The sequence below is a fragment of the Cheilinus undulatus genome, linkage group 4 (assembly GCF_018320785.1).
Source record: "Cheilinus undulatus linkage group 4, ASM1832078v1, whole genome shotgun sequence".
Classification (NCBI taxonomy): Eukaryota; Metazoa; Chordata; class Actinopteri; order Labriformes; family Labridae; genus Cheilinus; species Cheilinus undulatus.
The window spans coordinates 10,763,212-10,780,374 of NC_054868.1; the positions used below are offsets into that span (position 1 = coordinate 10,763,212).

The 17,163-nt window shown below is 39.2% G+C and overlaps 1 protein-coding gene across 1 annotated transcript in view; it reads right to left on the minus strand.

The window, feature by feature from the left end:
• Positions 1-16,068, minus strand: part of rptor (regulatory associated protein of MTOR, complex 1) — a 323,903-nt gene extending 307,835 nt beyond the window's left edge. The window contains exons 1-2 of the mRNA XM_041784862.1: positions 15,639-16,068; positions 12,182-12,356 (exon numbers count right to left, since the gene is read on the minus strand). Of these exons, the coding sequence (XP_041640796.1) occupies positions 12,182-12,349 (168 nt within the window). The 5' untranslated portion in view covers positions 12,350-12,356; positions 15,639-16,068. The remainder of the gene's footprint in view (positions 1-12,181; positions 12,357-15,638) is intronic.
• Between the last annotated feature and the right edge of the window lie 1,095 nt (positions 16,069-17,163).

The window sequence follows — 17,163 nt, forward strand, 5'->3', positions numbered from 1 at the left end:
TATATATATATATATATATATATATATATATATATATATATATATATGTGTGTGTATTTACAGTGCGCAACAAATTTATTAGACCACCTGTCATATTTGTCTCAGAGACCATCCAGCATCATGAAGTGCTTTAATGCGGACTCTTTCATTTTCAGTGAGCTCTCCACATTTTACCATTTTGAACAGGAATGAGGAATTTCAAACTGAATTCACCTTTTTATACCAGAATTTGAGCTGGCTCACTGGGCTTCTCTGAGAAGTCAAAAATGAATCAAGCATAACATTCAACCACTAAAACTCATTTTTCTCTTCAGGAATGCAAGTAAATAACTAGAATTTCACATATTCATCAAGAAATAATATTGTGCTTTACTATTTTTTTCAGGTTTTTTTTTTTTGTAACTCAAGTCAATTTGAAAATTCATGGATAACAACAATAATAATTATATTTTAGCACTGAAAATATCATTTGGGTTAAAGAGCTTCTAAATATTGGTGTATTTACCAATGCAGAAACATAAAAAATGATAATGGTAATTACCAGCGCCGTTAATTTAGGGCAGCTGTGGCATAAACCTTACTTTGGGTGGGGGTCTAATAAATTTGTTAAGCACTGTACATTAGACCTCAAATGTGAGTCCTTTGAAAGCACTTCAAATATGAAGTATATTTAAAGAAATAAACCTGGTTGTCTGACTGACAAAGTCAGAATTTTCTGAGAACTTCCTCTAAGTGGGGAACAATAGCTTTCTACACGATGCATCTGCCCTTACTAGAAGAGAGAGACTGTTACTGTGCATTCATTCTCAATAAAAGCTATCACCATCATCTTTTCAATAATTATTATGATGCTAAGGGGAAATGTGAGATGATATAAGGGTCATTTTCATTGAACTAATGCACTCCATAAAACCACGCATTTTCTTTTCCACAGAGGATTCATAAAGTTCTTAAAAGTCAAGAAATGAAATGTATTCTCAGAGCAGATGAAGAAGCAGAGGCTGCTTTTGTCAAGCAGGTATGTCAGGGCATGGGGTCAAGTCAAGTTCAGTTCAGCAGGGTGGGATTTGCTAACAAACGAACTTTAATCAGGTCAATTTGGCAATCCTGCAGCTATATATGAATTATAATGTGAAAGCACTAGCATGTAATGTTTCCAATAACCTTGTAAATAATTATTGTTTTCATGCCTCTGTGGCTGGAAGTCTATGCACTGCCTAATGAACTGTGTACATTGATTGTATTCAGTAATGATGCCTAAGATAAAGAGGCACAGACCGCCCGTCTCATTTCCACATTATTACAATGGGCTTGGATATTGATGACGTATTGATTTCATTATTCCTAAATCGAAAAAGCCAGCAGGCGAGGCATGTGTGAAAACCAGCAGGCAGAGAATTTAAATGACCCTTGAATGTTTACGAACCTGTGTGGCTCTGTGACCACATGGTGCATGTGACAGATTATGTTGCAACCTAATCTTATGAGATGTCCACCTTAAAACAATCTCCACATGAAAATACAATCCCAGTCCTCCTTACACTAAAGACAAAAAATAGATTTCTCTGGGCCCGTTGTAAGAAGAGGAATCACACATGACTAATGAACTGATAAACTCAATACTAAAATCTTTACAAACCCCCACAGGCTATTTTCTCTGTTTACACATCCCGCCTTAACAAAGTATTTCACCAACACCGAGCTGTCACTGTGGCAATAACAACAGTTCCGTGGGCACAAAAGCAACAGTCAATACACTGACGATGAATACTAAAATATCATGATATAGCATCAAAGTACAACAGGCTGAATCACAGAAAGTGAAACTTATCGTACCAGTGTCTGACTTCACACAAAGAAAAGAAAACGTCAGTTTAGCGTCAATAAGAATAAAAATAGAAATAAGCCACCTCATACATATAGCAGCCACTCTCCTCTTACCTAAACCTCAGACCGTGCAGTTTAAAGGCAATACCAACTCATACCAACTCTCTGCTCACCAGTGAATGGGTTTTTAAATACGTAGTTCTGATTGTCTTCTACATCAGTTGCCTTTTCAGTGGCTGGTTAATCAAGACGAGGTTGTCAAGCTCTAAGGATGGGCATTAATTCCATTATCTGAGTACTGTCAATACCTTATGAATGAGCAAATACTTTTGGCAATATTGCCAAAAGTATTCACTCACCTGCCTTGACATCCCATTCTTAATCCATAGGGATTAATATGACCTCGGTCCACCCTTTGCCTCTATAACAGCTTCAACTCTTCTGGGAAGGCTTTCCACCAGGTTTAGGAGTGTGTTTATGGGAATTTTTGACCATTCTTCCACAAGCACATTTGTCAGGTCACACACTGATGTTGGATGAGAAGGCCTGGCTCTCAGTCTCCGCTCTAATTCATGCTATTGAGGTCAGGACTCTGTGCAGGCCAGTCAAGTTCATCCACACCAAACTCTCTCATCCATGTCTTTATGGACCTTGCTTTGTGCACTGGTGCACAGTCATGTTGGAACAGGAAGGGGCCATCCCCAAACTGTTCCCACAAAGTTGGGAGCATGGAATTGTCCAAAATCTCTTGGTATGCTGAGGCATTCAGAGTTCCTTTTACTGGAACCAAGGGGCCAAGCCCAGCTCCTGAAAAACAACCCCACACCATAATCCCCCCTCCACCAAACTTTACACTTGGCACAGTGCAGTCAGACAAGTACCGTTCTCCCGGCAACCGCCAAACCCAGACTCATCCATCAGATTGCCAAGTGGAGAAGTGCGATTCGTCACTCTAGAGAACGCGTCTCCACTGCTCTAGAGTCCGGCAGCGGCGTGCTTTACACCACTGCATCAGACATTTTGCATTGCACTTGGGTGATGTATGGCTTGGATGCAGCTGCTTGGCCATGGAAACCTGTTCCATGAAGCTCTCTACGCACTGTTCTTGAGCTAATCTGAAGGCCACAAGAAGTTTGGAGGTCTTTAGCGATTGACACTGCAGAAAGTTAGCAAACTCTGTGCACTATGCGCCCCAGCATCCGCTGACCCCGCTCCGTCATTTTATGTGGACTACCACTTCGTGGCTGAGTTGCTGTCGTTCCCAATCGCTCCCACTTTGTTATAATACCACTGACAGTTGACTGTGGAATATTTAGGAGCGAGGAAATTTCACAACTGGACTTGTTGCACAGGTGGCATCCTATCACAGTACCACGCTGGAATTCACTGAGCTCCTGAGAGCGACCCATTCTTTCACAAATGTTTGTAGAAACAGTCTGCATGCCTAGGTGCTTTATTCTATACACCTGTGGACATGGAAGTGATTGGAACACCTGATTTCAATTATTTGGATGGGTGAGTGGATACTTTTGGCAATATAGTGTACATGCTGCAGCGGAGAAATCAGGCACAACTGAACCATCAATAGTTTTGAAAAACTTTTAAACTCATTTTTAACCCTTTTTGATGAAGTTAATTGGTGCTTGTTGGTTATTTTAGGCTCTAAAGAAGTCTAGCATTTTCTATAGTTCCTGTGAAGTGAACTCACAGCAGGACGGAGCTTGCCATTGTAGCACAATGCAAAAATGAGATTTTTTTCCTGCCCATCTTTATCTGTTTAAAACCACATGGAACATTGCTTTACATCCTTAGATACTGTATGAAATGTTCTGCTCTCGTGTGCTCTGTGTGCATGCTGGTAAGTGCTTGTATAATGTGGAGTTTAGACACCTTGTGATAATATCACATTCCCCCTTAAAATTTAGGGAGGTTTGATGGTATTAAAACTGGATACTGCCCACTTTCAGTAAATATAGGCTGTGGTTGTTAATTTGTTATTTAGATTTACAATGCAAAGAAATAACACAGACAGTGGGAGTTCTCATATATCCGACAGCTTGCCATCACTTATAAAAAGCAGCTATGTGCAGTTTTACCGAATTATTGACGCATGGTGACATTAAACTGAATTGATGAGTTGTCATTATAATTGTAATCTAATCTGATTGTGAGGCCAGTCAACATGCACAGCATTAACAAACAGCACAGTTTGAGCTCCTATTCTGAAATCCTGATGGCCCTTCAACTCTCTCCACAAAACTGCGACTAAGACATTTTCCTGTTTTGTTTGCAGCTTTAGAATCAGAATTGATCCACCTTCACGCTCAAAGAGCTGGACATCTCCAACAGGCACAATGACCTAAAAATAATCTTCAGCTTCATCATCTCTATGTCTGACAGGACACTGGGCTGGGACAATTGGGCACAGGGAGGTTGGACATAAAGTTTGTATTAAATTTACGTCAAACCATTCTTGACGTCATGTACCGTTTAGCTCCACAGGGGAGCTGTGACGCAAAACAAGGCCAAAAATGTTCATGTCCACACTGGATAAAGCTGTACACACCCCATTTTGAGGCAATTTATGTCATTCAAAGTTAGTTTTAAACCCTCAGGACCACACTTGGACAAAACTCAGAATACATTTAAATTTAAAACTCTGTGGGAAGTGAAAGACAGGAATACATCTAAGCATTTATTTTGCTGCCATAAAGTCACACAAACTTCAGGTTGTGTTTTATAATTCATCATTACTGATGCACATACCGCAGTCATGGACATGACCAACCCCATGGATATTAACACCAGCTCCTAGTCCACTCCATTTAGACCTTTTCGATGGCCAGAAGGGCAAACAAAGACTTTAATCTTTTTAATTGTGTTGCATCAGTGAAGTTTTCCAACATTAGAAGAGCTGTGATGAAGCTCTGCTTGAATAAAGAGCACACGGGTTTGAAGATAATGGTGGACAACAGTGTCACTGTGGTTATGATAGAAAAGGATTCAGAGACTGATGTTGAAGTCAGACACTCAGGGCTACTTGTATGAGCCAGTTGCAGTGAATCACAGCCTGCAGGGAAGAAAGAGGCAGCTGCAGCAGAGAGGGAAACAACACCAGCCAGTGAAAACAGAGGGGGAGAGAAGGTTCAAGTCTGGGATAGCTGGTGGAGCTGCTGAAGTCATTTTGAACTGATGAAAACTGAAGTGAAGTCATTATGCAAAAGAAAATTTCATCACGTAATCCTAAACAAAAAGTGTTGTGTAAGAATTTCACACAGGGGTGTGATTATAAGTTCAGTCATGCCAACATATAGTGAATAATCCTGTGTGGAATAATAAAACCCTGCATCCTGTATGGCGTGACAAAAATACCAGTTTAAAATGCTGATGCATGTCTCATACAGGCTCCCATTTGAGATGATTTCCTTCTTTTCCATGTTTTCATTAGTTAGTTGTTAGTTTTAAAGACATAAAAATGACACCAGGACCATCACCTTACATGCCATCTGTGCACATGCACTTATCAAATGCTGTTTTCTTCTCTCTGAGAGTTTGCACAGGGATTTAGCAAGAGCACAGGTATTTAACTGCTTGAAGTGAAACCAGTACTTACAGGTGGGAGGGGAAGCAGTGATCCAAACGGGTCACGGAGGATCAGCTGTTCTCCATTTCTCCACTATCTGCCTCACAAATAATTTAAAGGTGTCAGGGGTTATTACAGCAGCAACTTACAATTCATTATTGAACTACTTCATGGGAACTGCTGCTTTGCGTCTGTGTGCTCTATTGATCTTGGCAAGAAATCTTGTGATGTTAGAATCCTGCAAGATCTCATGGCATAAGATCTGGTCACACTTCTAACAAACTAAAAATAAATTTACCTTATTTTTAAGTATTGGTGATGTAATATTGTAGCAAAAACACACAAATATTTACCATAAAACCTAGGAGCAAAACAAGCACATGGCATGCAGTCCATAAATCGTTAAATCACAAGAACCAAATGTGAGTATCCGAAGATATGAACATTTCTGCTGATATTTACGGTTGACATATCAGCAGTTTAAGTCATACTATCCTTAAATATCAAAAATATGCAGATGTATCATCTGGTAATCATGGCTACCTAGGGTGCTACACACTCAAGAGGGCCCACCCTGAGCCCTGAACCTTTTGATTGAAATTGAAATTCTGCTATTAATTTCAGGCCAATATGGCAAATGACAAACGTGCACATATACTGATGAATATACTTGCACATAGATATACTGGTAGTGTGCTGGTACTGCACTGGGTCAAAGTCTTAAACGTGCTCCGCTCATTGTAATGTGATCCACAGCAAAGTGAGTTTACAAAGAATGTAATTCTTCCTGTGTGAGAGATGATGTCTAGGCTATTAATAAAGACAATGGTTGCAGCGGAGAGGTCAGGCACAACCAAGCCATCAACAGTTTCGACAAACTGGTTATAAAACCTTGTTGAAAGGAACTCTGCATGATCAGACAAGCTCCTCTTTTTGAATATTTATTTGTATCTATGAAATATATATTGAACTAAAACTCACTAGATATCTGCATTCTGAGTAAATAGAGCTCTGTCATTCCTCCTAAGTTTTACCTCAATAAAACTCTCTACAAGTGACTGAATTCAGCGTATAGTGGAAGTATGCTGGGAGCTTTTCAGAATAAAAACATTATGTACATACAAAGGGAGTCTCTCCAAAGAAATGATAAAGTGGACAATCACTTGGAAAAGCGCAAAGCAGAAGTGCTTTTGTTCTGTGTTTACCTTTACCTGAACTGTGTGGAAACCGAAATCTTCATAAAGATTAGACGTTTGGGGAACAACTTTATTAAACAGACACATTTTAGCTCGTGGCCTTCATCTGGTTCATCAAAAAACGGATTTCAAACATATTCTACCGAAGTGGACATAAACATTTGCTACAAGAAGATAAATAAGGCTCTGTATTTATCATTTTCCTGTCTAGATGGGCAGATAACCGCTCGTAGTGCAAATAAAACATAGAAGAGACCTCAAATTTTAGAATTCTTCGCTGCATTTCTGAGATGCAGCCCTAACACTGGCTGCCAGTCTGAACCAGCGGTTACGGCATAGGAACAGTGAGGAGCGTTGCGGAACTGTGACGTCACAGCGCCAGCACAGACCAAAACATGGCGGCACCTTGGTGAGTTTATAAACTCTAATTACTCAAAATGCAGATATCTACTGAGTTTTTTAGTTCAATATACATACTAGAGACACAAATATCTATCCAACAAGATGAACTTGTCTGATCATGCAGGGTTCCTTTTAATGCATTGTAAAAACAGCGTCTTTATTTCAGATTTTAAGGTCAATAGAAAACCAAAATGTCTTTGTCATAAATTAAAACACATAATTCTTTATTTAACACATAAACTGTTAAAAACTCAAATGATTCAAATAATTTTTTGAGCCACCACTTTCAAACAAGTAAACCCTCTCTGGCTCAATAATGGGGACAACCTGGACAAGCGGCCTTATCTAATCAGGTCGAGGTCCATGTTTGTTCACCAGTAAGATACAGGAGTCATTTTCTCTGTTTAGTCTTTGTACAAGAATTAAAGCAGGCCTAAAACAAAAAAAAAAAACATACCATCTGCTGCCTAAACGCTGATAATTTTCCCCATTTTCTAAATTAGAACTGATGAAATTCATTTCAAATCATTGCAAACCTCATCCCACTCATTCACTCCTCATCAAACTGACTGCTTTGATTTCACAGTACGGCTCTGACAGCTCAATCAAAGGAAAATGATCTGAGTTTCTGATATTACTAGCTACATGACTGTCAGAGTGAATACTACTTTTTCTCTTGATAGCTTTCTGATCACTAGATCTGCTTTTTGGGGCTTAAATGAACCACCCGTCATCTGTTTGCCCTGACCTTGGACTCTGCCGTGTAGCACTGATAGGTATTCATTAAGAACAGTTGGCAGGTGCAGCAAACTTACACACACACACACACACACACATATATGCTCACAGACAAAACTGAACAGCTCTCAGTGGCCCGACAAAGGGGAATTAAAAACCCTGTTATGAGAAAAAGGCCTTGTAGTTGTTAACCTCCCTCTCTCCTGTGTTCATATGGAGGAAACTCTCAGAGTCTGAGACTGTATGTGTGCATGTCTCTCCAACAACCAGAGCTCTGATTTCCCACAGTGCAGAGCATCATTTACAGCTTATTCTTAAGCCTCACACTGCACACTCCTCTCACATACCGACTCACTCACTATCCTAACAGCAGAAGAAGTGGCCCATCACTTTAATTCAGCCGTGGCAGTTACAGGCCAGCTAATCATCCTGAAAATAAGACTCACCACCCTGGGCTTTGTTTTCACTGTGGCTAAAAAAAAAAATCAAAGCTAGCAGCCCTACCAAAGTTATTTCCCTCATTCTGAGATGGGACTTTCTCCCTCCCCAGTTTCCAACTCTATCCACTGTCCCATTAACCTTGCAACACCAGTAAAATGGCCAGATTCCACATCTGTCAGCAGTCAGACAGTCAGCTTGTTCCCAGTCGGAATATGAGCAGACCAATCAGTGTCATTTAAGGAGAAAGAGGCAGTTGCTGCAGGCATGGCTTAGTGACTGCAATCATGATACCAAGGCGGAGAGAAAGATTAGCATGGATGAAGCTATAGCAGTGGTTTTATCAGGACAGTTTGATGAGCACAATCAGAGTAGGTAAGTCACGTGTTGTGTTGCTCTGACTGTCCTACAAACATTCACCCACTCACGCTCCGAGGATTCTTTTGAAAGGTTTTTCCCTTCCTAAACAATGTCTATGGGCTGTTGCCCAGATGGATGTTAAATCCCATGCCATGGATTTGTGAAAGACTCAATCAGGCTACTGTGCTAACTGAACACAGGCAATAAAATCCTAAAATTCAGTCTGAACAATGGAAAGGACAGGCCATGACCTCATTCAGTCTTTCCTGGTATTGCACAAAACAGTGGCGTCACTTTTCGAAGGAAGCATTCTCATGCGTATTCGATTAAGCTTCTGTACTTTTATGATCATTTTTATCCTTGACAAAAATCAGAGATCACGTTGCATGGTCTGCGGGCCAAACACAGCCACTTCTAAGTTGGGCTGGGCAGTTACTGGCAAATTAGATTAAATCGCAACATGGCATGCTGCAATTTTCAAATCGCAGACAGTGCAATATTTCTTTAACCTGAAATTTGACAAAATACCAGTTTGATACATTTTTTTACAGCAGAGCTTTTATGCTCAACACACTGTGCAATCATTCAAGTGTCTTTTTTATTTTACATTTTTATAAAAATCCAGATTTTTCCTCATTCAAGTATGTTTTTCTTAATAGAATGAGAACAACAAGAAATGAGCATCAGTTTCAATAGAGTAATTGATATCAAATTTGCTAGACGATTTTCAAAATCGTTTATCCCTTCTTTAATTTATCCAATATTGTCCTGATACAATACAGAGTTATTTATTGCCTGTGTTTGTTGAACATCACATGAACTGAGGAATCTGAAATTAATTGCATATTAAATTGTAATCACAATATTGAGGTAAAAAAAAATCACAATTAGATTATTTCCGCAAATCGTTCAGCCCTTGTTTAAGCCTTAACAGTGGGCAACGCAGCTAACAGATGACAGTTTTAGCATCATTGGCTTCCTGTAAGTGTTGGGGTTCTGTCTTTCTTGTTGTGCTCTTGAGCTTGTATTGTGTGTTATGATGCTTTTTCTTAATTGTGATTCGGCTTTTAGTCAAAGCACTTTATAAACCTCTATTTTAATGGTGCAATACAAATACAGTTAGTATCATTATTATCATTACTATTAGTAGGAGGGGGAAGAGCAGTAGTATTAACAACTACCACCATTTAATAAGAATCATTTCAGTGTTGTGAGAATTTATGAGGCATCAGAAGGATGATATCTCTAACTTAAATCTAACAGGCTTTCTTATTTTCTACCATTATCTTACCAGACACGACAGGATAACTTTAAAACACTTTTTTAGATCTATCTTTCTGGTATGACTAATGGATGAATGTAACCTCAGGGCAGAGTTCAAAGCCAAATTCTTCCTGCATGAAACACATAAACGCTCTCTTTAGTCACAGCACTCTGAGAACAGAAATGTGAAAGGACACATTCTTCTAAGAAAAGTACAAATTAGGGGTTGTAGCCTGAAAACACTGGGAGCAATGACAAATGTTACACAGTTGATTTAGCATGACTTTCTGATGGGAGTGCCCATTTCAGCCTGCCTCTATTACCTCTTTTAAATCAATAGCAGAGTCACATTTAATGAAGGCGTCTGATTCAACACTTCCCTGAAGCTTGACACTTGAGTGGGCACTGCAGTGTAATTCCACTGATGTCCAACCAGCACAGAGGTGTTCCATTTACAGCAGGTTCAGCGTTTGTAGGGGTTATATATGAACATGTAACATTTCCTGTCATTATAGATGTAGCGCTCTATAACCATGAGGCAATGAAAGAATCTGGTTGTAGCACTGCAGTGGATCAAACGACTGCTTTATGGGAGCTGAAACACATGCGGCCACTCATGAGAGAAAGCTTTGAGCTTCTGCTGACAGCAAGGGAAGCCTTCAGCAGAATAAAAGAAGAGCGCTACAAAAAGACAAGGGAAGCTAACTATTTGTCGCTGTGTTCATAGTGTTTAAAGGCTGACGTCCTCTAAGAGCACAATGATGCATCTGTTAATTTGTTATGTTGTAAAACCAATGGCATTTTCACACCTGTAGTTCACTGACTCTAGTTCGAATCATCAGCCAGTTATTTACACTGTTGCATAATCACCTCATGCTTGGTTTGCGTTCATGCAGGCAATCATAGGCCGACCGAAATGTGATGCGAGAGGAAAATGCTCTCAAGTTAGATGTAATTTCAAAAGAAGTAAACAAAGGCAAGTTGACTCCTGCCTGGCTCCAAAGACAATTTGGCCTCTCTCACTAGTCTTCTTCTTGCACTCAGTTTGTGAGGATGTCCTGATCAAGGCAGATTCTCACATGTACCATATTCCTCCCATTTCTTAATAATGGTTGGAACTGAACTCTGGGAGATGTTCAGTGTCTTGGAAACTTGTTTGTAATCCATCCCCTGACTTATACTTTTGAATAACCTTTTCTCTGAGTTGCTTGGAGTGTTCTCATGGTGTAATGGTAGCCAGGAATATTGATTAACCAGTAACTGGACCTACCAGACACACGTCTTCACAATACAATCATCTGAGACACATTCACGGCACTCAGGTGATCCCCATTTCACTAATTGTGAGACAACTAGCCCCAATTGGCTGGACCTCTGTTGAATTAGGTCAGTCACTTCAAAGGGGGTGAATATTTACGTATTCACTTATTTTGCGTTACATATTTTCTATTTAATTGACATTACTTTGTAGAAGTCTGTTTTCACTTTGACATTAAAGAGGAGTTTTTTGTCCTTTATTGTCAAAAAAAGCCAAACTATATTGTTCGTGGTTGATTTATAAAATCAATAAAAGGGTAAAACATCCAGGGAGGTGAATACTTTAGTGCACTGTAGGTAAAACATGCAGTTTTAAAACAAGGGGCAACTGCAGCTCCAAAAATGTTGATGTACTGGAGTCCTCAAGGGTACTAATCGAGAGCAAACAAGAGAAGGCACACATTAATCCAACAAAAAATGTTTCCAAAGATTCATCAGGTATTCCTGTGGTCTTCAACACATGTTTGACTGGTAACAGCAGCTGGTTTGATCCGAGAAAAAGTATGATGCTTCCTGCAATTTGTCAGCTCAAGGATCATGTTCATACTACAGAAGAACCACAAAAAAAAAGTCAAACATGGCAGACCAAGAAATGCCTCTCAAACAAATTTGGTACAGTTTTTTGGTCAGCAGCAGGGTTCAGTTCACAGCTTTTTTACATCAGTGCATACTGACTGCCCTAACTCAGCGAATGGACTGAAGCTCATTTGAACCAAACAGGTCAGGTATAAAAAGGCCATAATGTAAAGGTAACACATTCATATGTACAGTAGCTTGTTTTGCCCTTTTAAGAAAAAACTTAACATTATCCTAGATTTTGTGATTTCAGTGAATTTCTGGAAAGGAACAACCATTTGCTGAGCTTGTATACAAATGTTGACTTTTTGTAGCAGTCTTGGACGCAGCCATAATCAATTCCAACTCAAAGGTAATATTAATCCCAGCAGATCTGCATGCAGTCGTCTAAAGAGCTCCTTCAAACCAAACCACAGCTCAGCACAGGGAGCATCCTTTACCCGCCGTACCACTCCACACATAGATGAGCAGAAAGACTTACCCTGTCCTTCATCCTCCAGCTCTGTGCCAAGGCCTTGGAGCCCTCAATCTTTTCTGAGTGCCTTTTCTTCATGAAGGCCAGGGGAAGTTTCCAGTCATTCATGTCAGCCTCCTCTTCCTCTGCGAGGCCCACGGCCGGTGAATGAAGCAGATCTGAGTCCATTTTCATCAGGGCTCTGCAGAGGAGAGCTCTGATTAAAATCACAGATTTTATCAGCCTCTTGTTGTGGTGGAAAACTAGCACTATCCATGGACTTCTGAAAGAACCTGTACTTCATTCACTAAAAATATTTTAGTATTCAAAACATTTTAACACTGCTTTGCTATTGCTAAGGATAAAAAAACCATCAGGTATACTGGTATTTAAAGCTGAGACTCATAGTTTTTACTTCTGATAGAGAGAAAAACACTCACCCTTATTGACTTAAAAATATTTTAAAGTAAAAAAATAAGTTGTCTAATTCCTGCTTTTACTTGCTAGAAAGGATGAGAAGGCAAAGTTTCTTCAATGCCACCAGAAAACACAAGTTCACTCAAACAAAGACAGTGTGCAATATCTGACAAGCCATAAAGTCTGTGCAGCCACTCAACTTATTAAAAAAAAGTAACATAAACCCAAGCATCAATGCAACCCCCAAAACCACTGCTTCATTTCTTGAGAATTTGAATTTGAATTTCTGAGTTATTCATAACATTTAAATGCATCCTCCAAAATGAAGTGATTGTCATTTTAGCTAACATCATCCAGCCCTAATCTCTACATCAGTTTTAGGTATCACTGCTCTTTCTGCAATAACCAAAATAATATCTCCAGTGACCTGATTGAATAGTGGTACCATTTGCCTGTACTTTAACTCCACTGTGCTAGTATTATTGGTTTTATTGTGACAATGTTATTAGGAGAAGTTAACTGAGGTTTTATAAGAAAAAAGTACTGTAAAAACCACAGAAACATTTCTGTCTCTCAATAAAGGATGGACTGCACTGACAGTAAGGCTGGGCAATTCACCAGAGTAATACTGAATTGCATTACGTCCTGCAATTTTTCAGATCACAGAGGTGCAATATTTCTTTAACCTGAAAATGTGTGTCAAAATACCAGTTCAATAGTTAAAAGCACAAGAAACACTTTCCCCTCAAATGCAGGTAATTAAGCTAGCTGTAGTTCTGACTAGAAATCAGTCCTCCCTGCTCACTTTAAAGCATGAGGAATGAGGATGAAAAATTCAGCTGAATCAGGTATTTTTGTCCTGCAGACAACACTAACTTAATGCTTCAATTTGTAAAAGAAAGTATCGACCTTATAAGAGGTAGAAATCTACCCCTTGTAGAGTCCCTGATCAGGAGGCAGTACGGGAGGTAGACGAAACATTTTCAACGACCACAACCATGACCAGCTGTCCCAAGTAGATCAAGCTTTGGATAACCTGAATGACTGAAAACCTACACGGACATTTAATAATATTAGAATAATATACTGTGGAGATTATAAAGGCTGTGTCTGCCTCCCAAACTAGACCCTTCATGAAAAAACAATTAAAAAAGCAGAAGTGCTGTGCAGATGAAGAGAACGGTGGTGCACACATGCACATTTGGACAACAGAGTTTAAATCAACAAGTGAAGTACAATACAGTTATTTGTACTCATAGGCTGAAATTAACTGAAGATAAGCACTATTTAAAACCTACATGCCGCAAACCTTTAACAATCTCATACATTATCATTTTATTTTATATAAGAAAAAGGTGTAATAAAGCTGCAGAGACAGTAAAAATCACGATTACTACCTTCAATTACAGAGATGCCGATTTGCACGGGTATCACATTAGGGCTGAATGATTTTTGGAAAATAATCTAATTGCAGTTTTTTTCCCAAATATTGCAATTGTGATTTGATATGTGATTATTACTTAACTTTCTTTAATTGCTAAACAAGGGTTGAAAAATTCTTTAAAAGTGTCTAATTCTGATGATTTTGACTTGTGTTGTAAATTTGATTTGAATTGTTGCATTGAAGCGTTTTTGTCATTCATTCATTCTTATATTTAATAAGAAAAAAGTACAAAAATGAGGATTTTTTTGTAGACAATTCTAAAAAAAATGGCACCTGTATGATTCTACATGTCATACATAACATCTCTGCTGCAAAAAAAAGTTTAAAACTGATATTCTGACTCAACTTCAGGTCAAAGAAATATTGCACATTTTGCAATTTGAAAATTGCTGCAGACTATGTCTAGATTTAATGTAATTTTCGATTGATAGCCCAGCCCTATATCACATTACATTAGTGTTACCTGTGGACCTGTGTGTGTGCGCTGAAATATGGCCGGTAATTTGCCCTGAATATTTTTAACCCTGGAAAATACAGACATGGTCAATTTGCACTCGATTGAAAACACAGATGTCCTGCATGATTATTACAAATTACCAGAGGTACCTAAGTCAGCGGTTTTCAACCCTTTCTTGCTCAAGGCACATTTAAGATCAAGCCAGTCTCAATGCACATCATTTCCTTGTCCATAAAAACTGGCCTCTTTAAAGCATGTTACAGTATCTTAATTTGTACAGTCATAGTAATAGCATATGGTTGTACACCAAGACTTGCCTCAATTGAGAAACACTGCCCTAGGTAATACTAATCCCATGCGAATAGGGCATAGACTTTTATTTTGTTGTTGTGGTAACAGATCTGGTATTAATATTGTTTGATAAGTACAATCATATCAATAGTTTCAAATTCTGGAATCACGACATCCCCACTATGAAAGTTTGTTTTTGCATTAAATGTACTTCCTACACATTAAACTTGTGATTTTGACAAAACTTGAATGGCTGCAAGCTTGGAGCTCACAAAGTGCATCCTCTATGTTTTAATGGTTATGAGTGATGTTTAGGGCTCTTGAAGGAAGCTCCAAGTTGAATACAGAATAAAACTGAAAGCAATCAGACCTACGTCAGCGGCCCGACTTGTAAACAGTGAGGTTTATCTTTAAACAGGGCAGTATGACTCTTCAGTGAAGCATCCAGTTTACTATCAGCCTCCCTCTGAGAAGCCCAGCTCAATGATATGATTGTGGGGCTCAAATTAGTCACATGAACCTTACTCACAGATGTGTTATTTGTGATGTACACCTAAAATAATGTCCATACAGCGCGGCTGCGTTAGTCTTTGCCTCTTAGCAGGTGTTCTTTGCTAGCGAGCAGCTGGCAGAACAGTTAGCAAATAAACCGGCTAGCTAGCTAAGTGCTAACTAGCGCGGCTACTTTGACAGCTCTCTCTGAGGCTGGCTCTGAGTATCACTGTCAGCTGTCAAAGTGCATGAGAGGCTTGCGCTATTTAAAGCTCTTTCCATGTTGCTTGTGAAACGACATGAGCTGAGAGATAAGTGAAATAGAGCAGATATGCAGAAATGGCGCTAGTTTGATTGAGCGAGGCGTGCAGATGCGTGCAGACCTTGGTGCGGTGGGATTATCAACCCTGGCTGATGAACCTCTCCGTCTCCGGACGATGACAGATACAGTCGCACAAACAATCCTGGTCAGAAAATTGTAGGGCAGCGTCCAAAGCCTGTATAGTATGTCAAACCCGTCAAATCCAAGTTGGACGGGTGCGTGTTTGCATGGGAATCTGCGGCTCCTCTCCCCACGGCTCTTCGCTATGGGAAGGGGCTGGAGACGAGGCCCATCTTCACACGGACAGTCTGCCACAGCCACACGAAGCACCGACCACAATTACCGATGACTGGGGTCGTATGAACTTCTTCTACAAACCAGCGACCCTGCTAGCTTATTTGGTGCGCCGGTTTTCGTGGAAATCTCACACAATCCCGAGAATTGCTCCGGAGAGGCACTTCTTCAGCACTTCTGCAAGGGCGCAGCCATCTTGGGTTGGACCCAGAATGCACTGTTGGGGCGGCGAGGCTGTCATGAAACGTCATCGCCGCTGTTACTGTCACACACCGAAATGTAAACACAACTCCGAGTAATGACCTCAGGTTGGCCAGTAAACGATTTAAGCATAAATTTACATGTTTATGCACCATAAAGCATCCATCATGCATTTAATGTAAATCTCTAATATTATGTTCCTAAGACCCTGTATGTATATGAGAGCATTACGTCTGAGCTTTCCTACAAATAATTTCATCTATTAGGCTTTTTAAGGTAATTGTATGTTATAGCAATTAAATTTGAAGTAAATTAAAGGGGGAACATTTGCTGTGAATTTCTATGAAAATGTGGATATTTGGGGAAAATTTCTTTAAAAAATTCTAGTATTTCTATGGAAATTTGGGGGATCTTTTAGGACAAGTTTTTGAAGAATTTTTCTTTGAATTTTATTGGCATGTTCATGAAAATTAGGGAAATTTTGATGTATATTTGGTGGAATATATATTTCAAAAGTTTTGGGGGTTTTATAGAAATTTGGGAAAACTATTTTGAAACTTTTGAAAATTTGATTGTTAATTTTGGGAGAGGTTGACCTTTGCAGTTCTAAGATTTCTGTGGATATTTCAGGGGATTTGTTCGGATGTTCGGGGGGAAATTTCCATCCTGTTCATGAAATTTTGGGGAATGATTTTGTAAATCATTTGTAATTTGAGGAGAATTCTTGGGGGTATTAGCTTTTAAATTTTAGTGAATTTTCATGAAACCTTTAAGGTATGTTCATGAAATTGTGGGGGAAAGTTTTATTAGCATGCAGTGTTAATTTCGTCTACTAAAACTATGACTTAAAATGTTTGTTTTTTTCCATGACAAAAACTAGACTAAGACTAGCTAAAAACAGATCTTTGACAACTAAAACTGACAAAAGGTACGTTTTGTTTTTGTCAAGATGAGCAAAACTACACTAAACTGTAGCTTAGTTTTCGTCGGACACTCAAAATCCATATTTCTCCACTGTGGTTAAATCTGTCAAAAAAAGTAAAATGCATCTGTATCTATTTTGCCTCTCAGCTGTAGAAAGCAGGGATCCC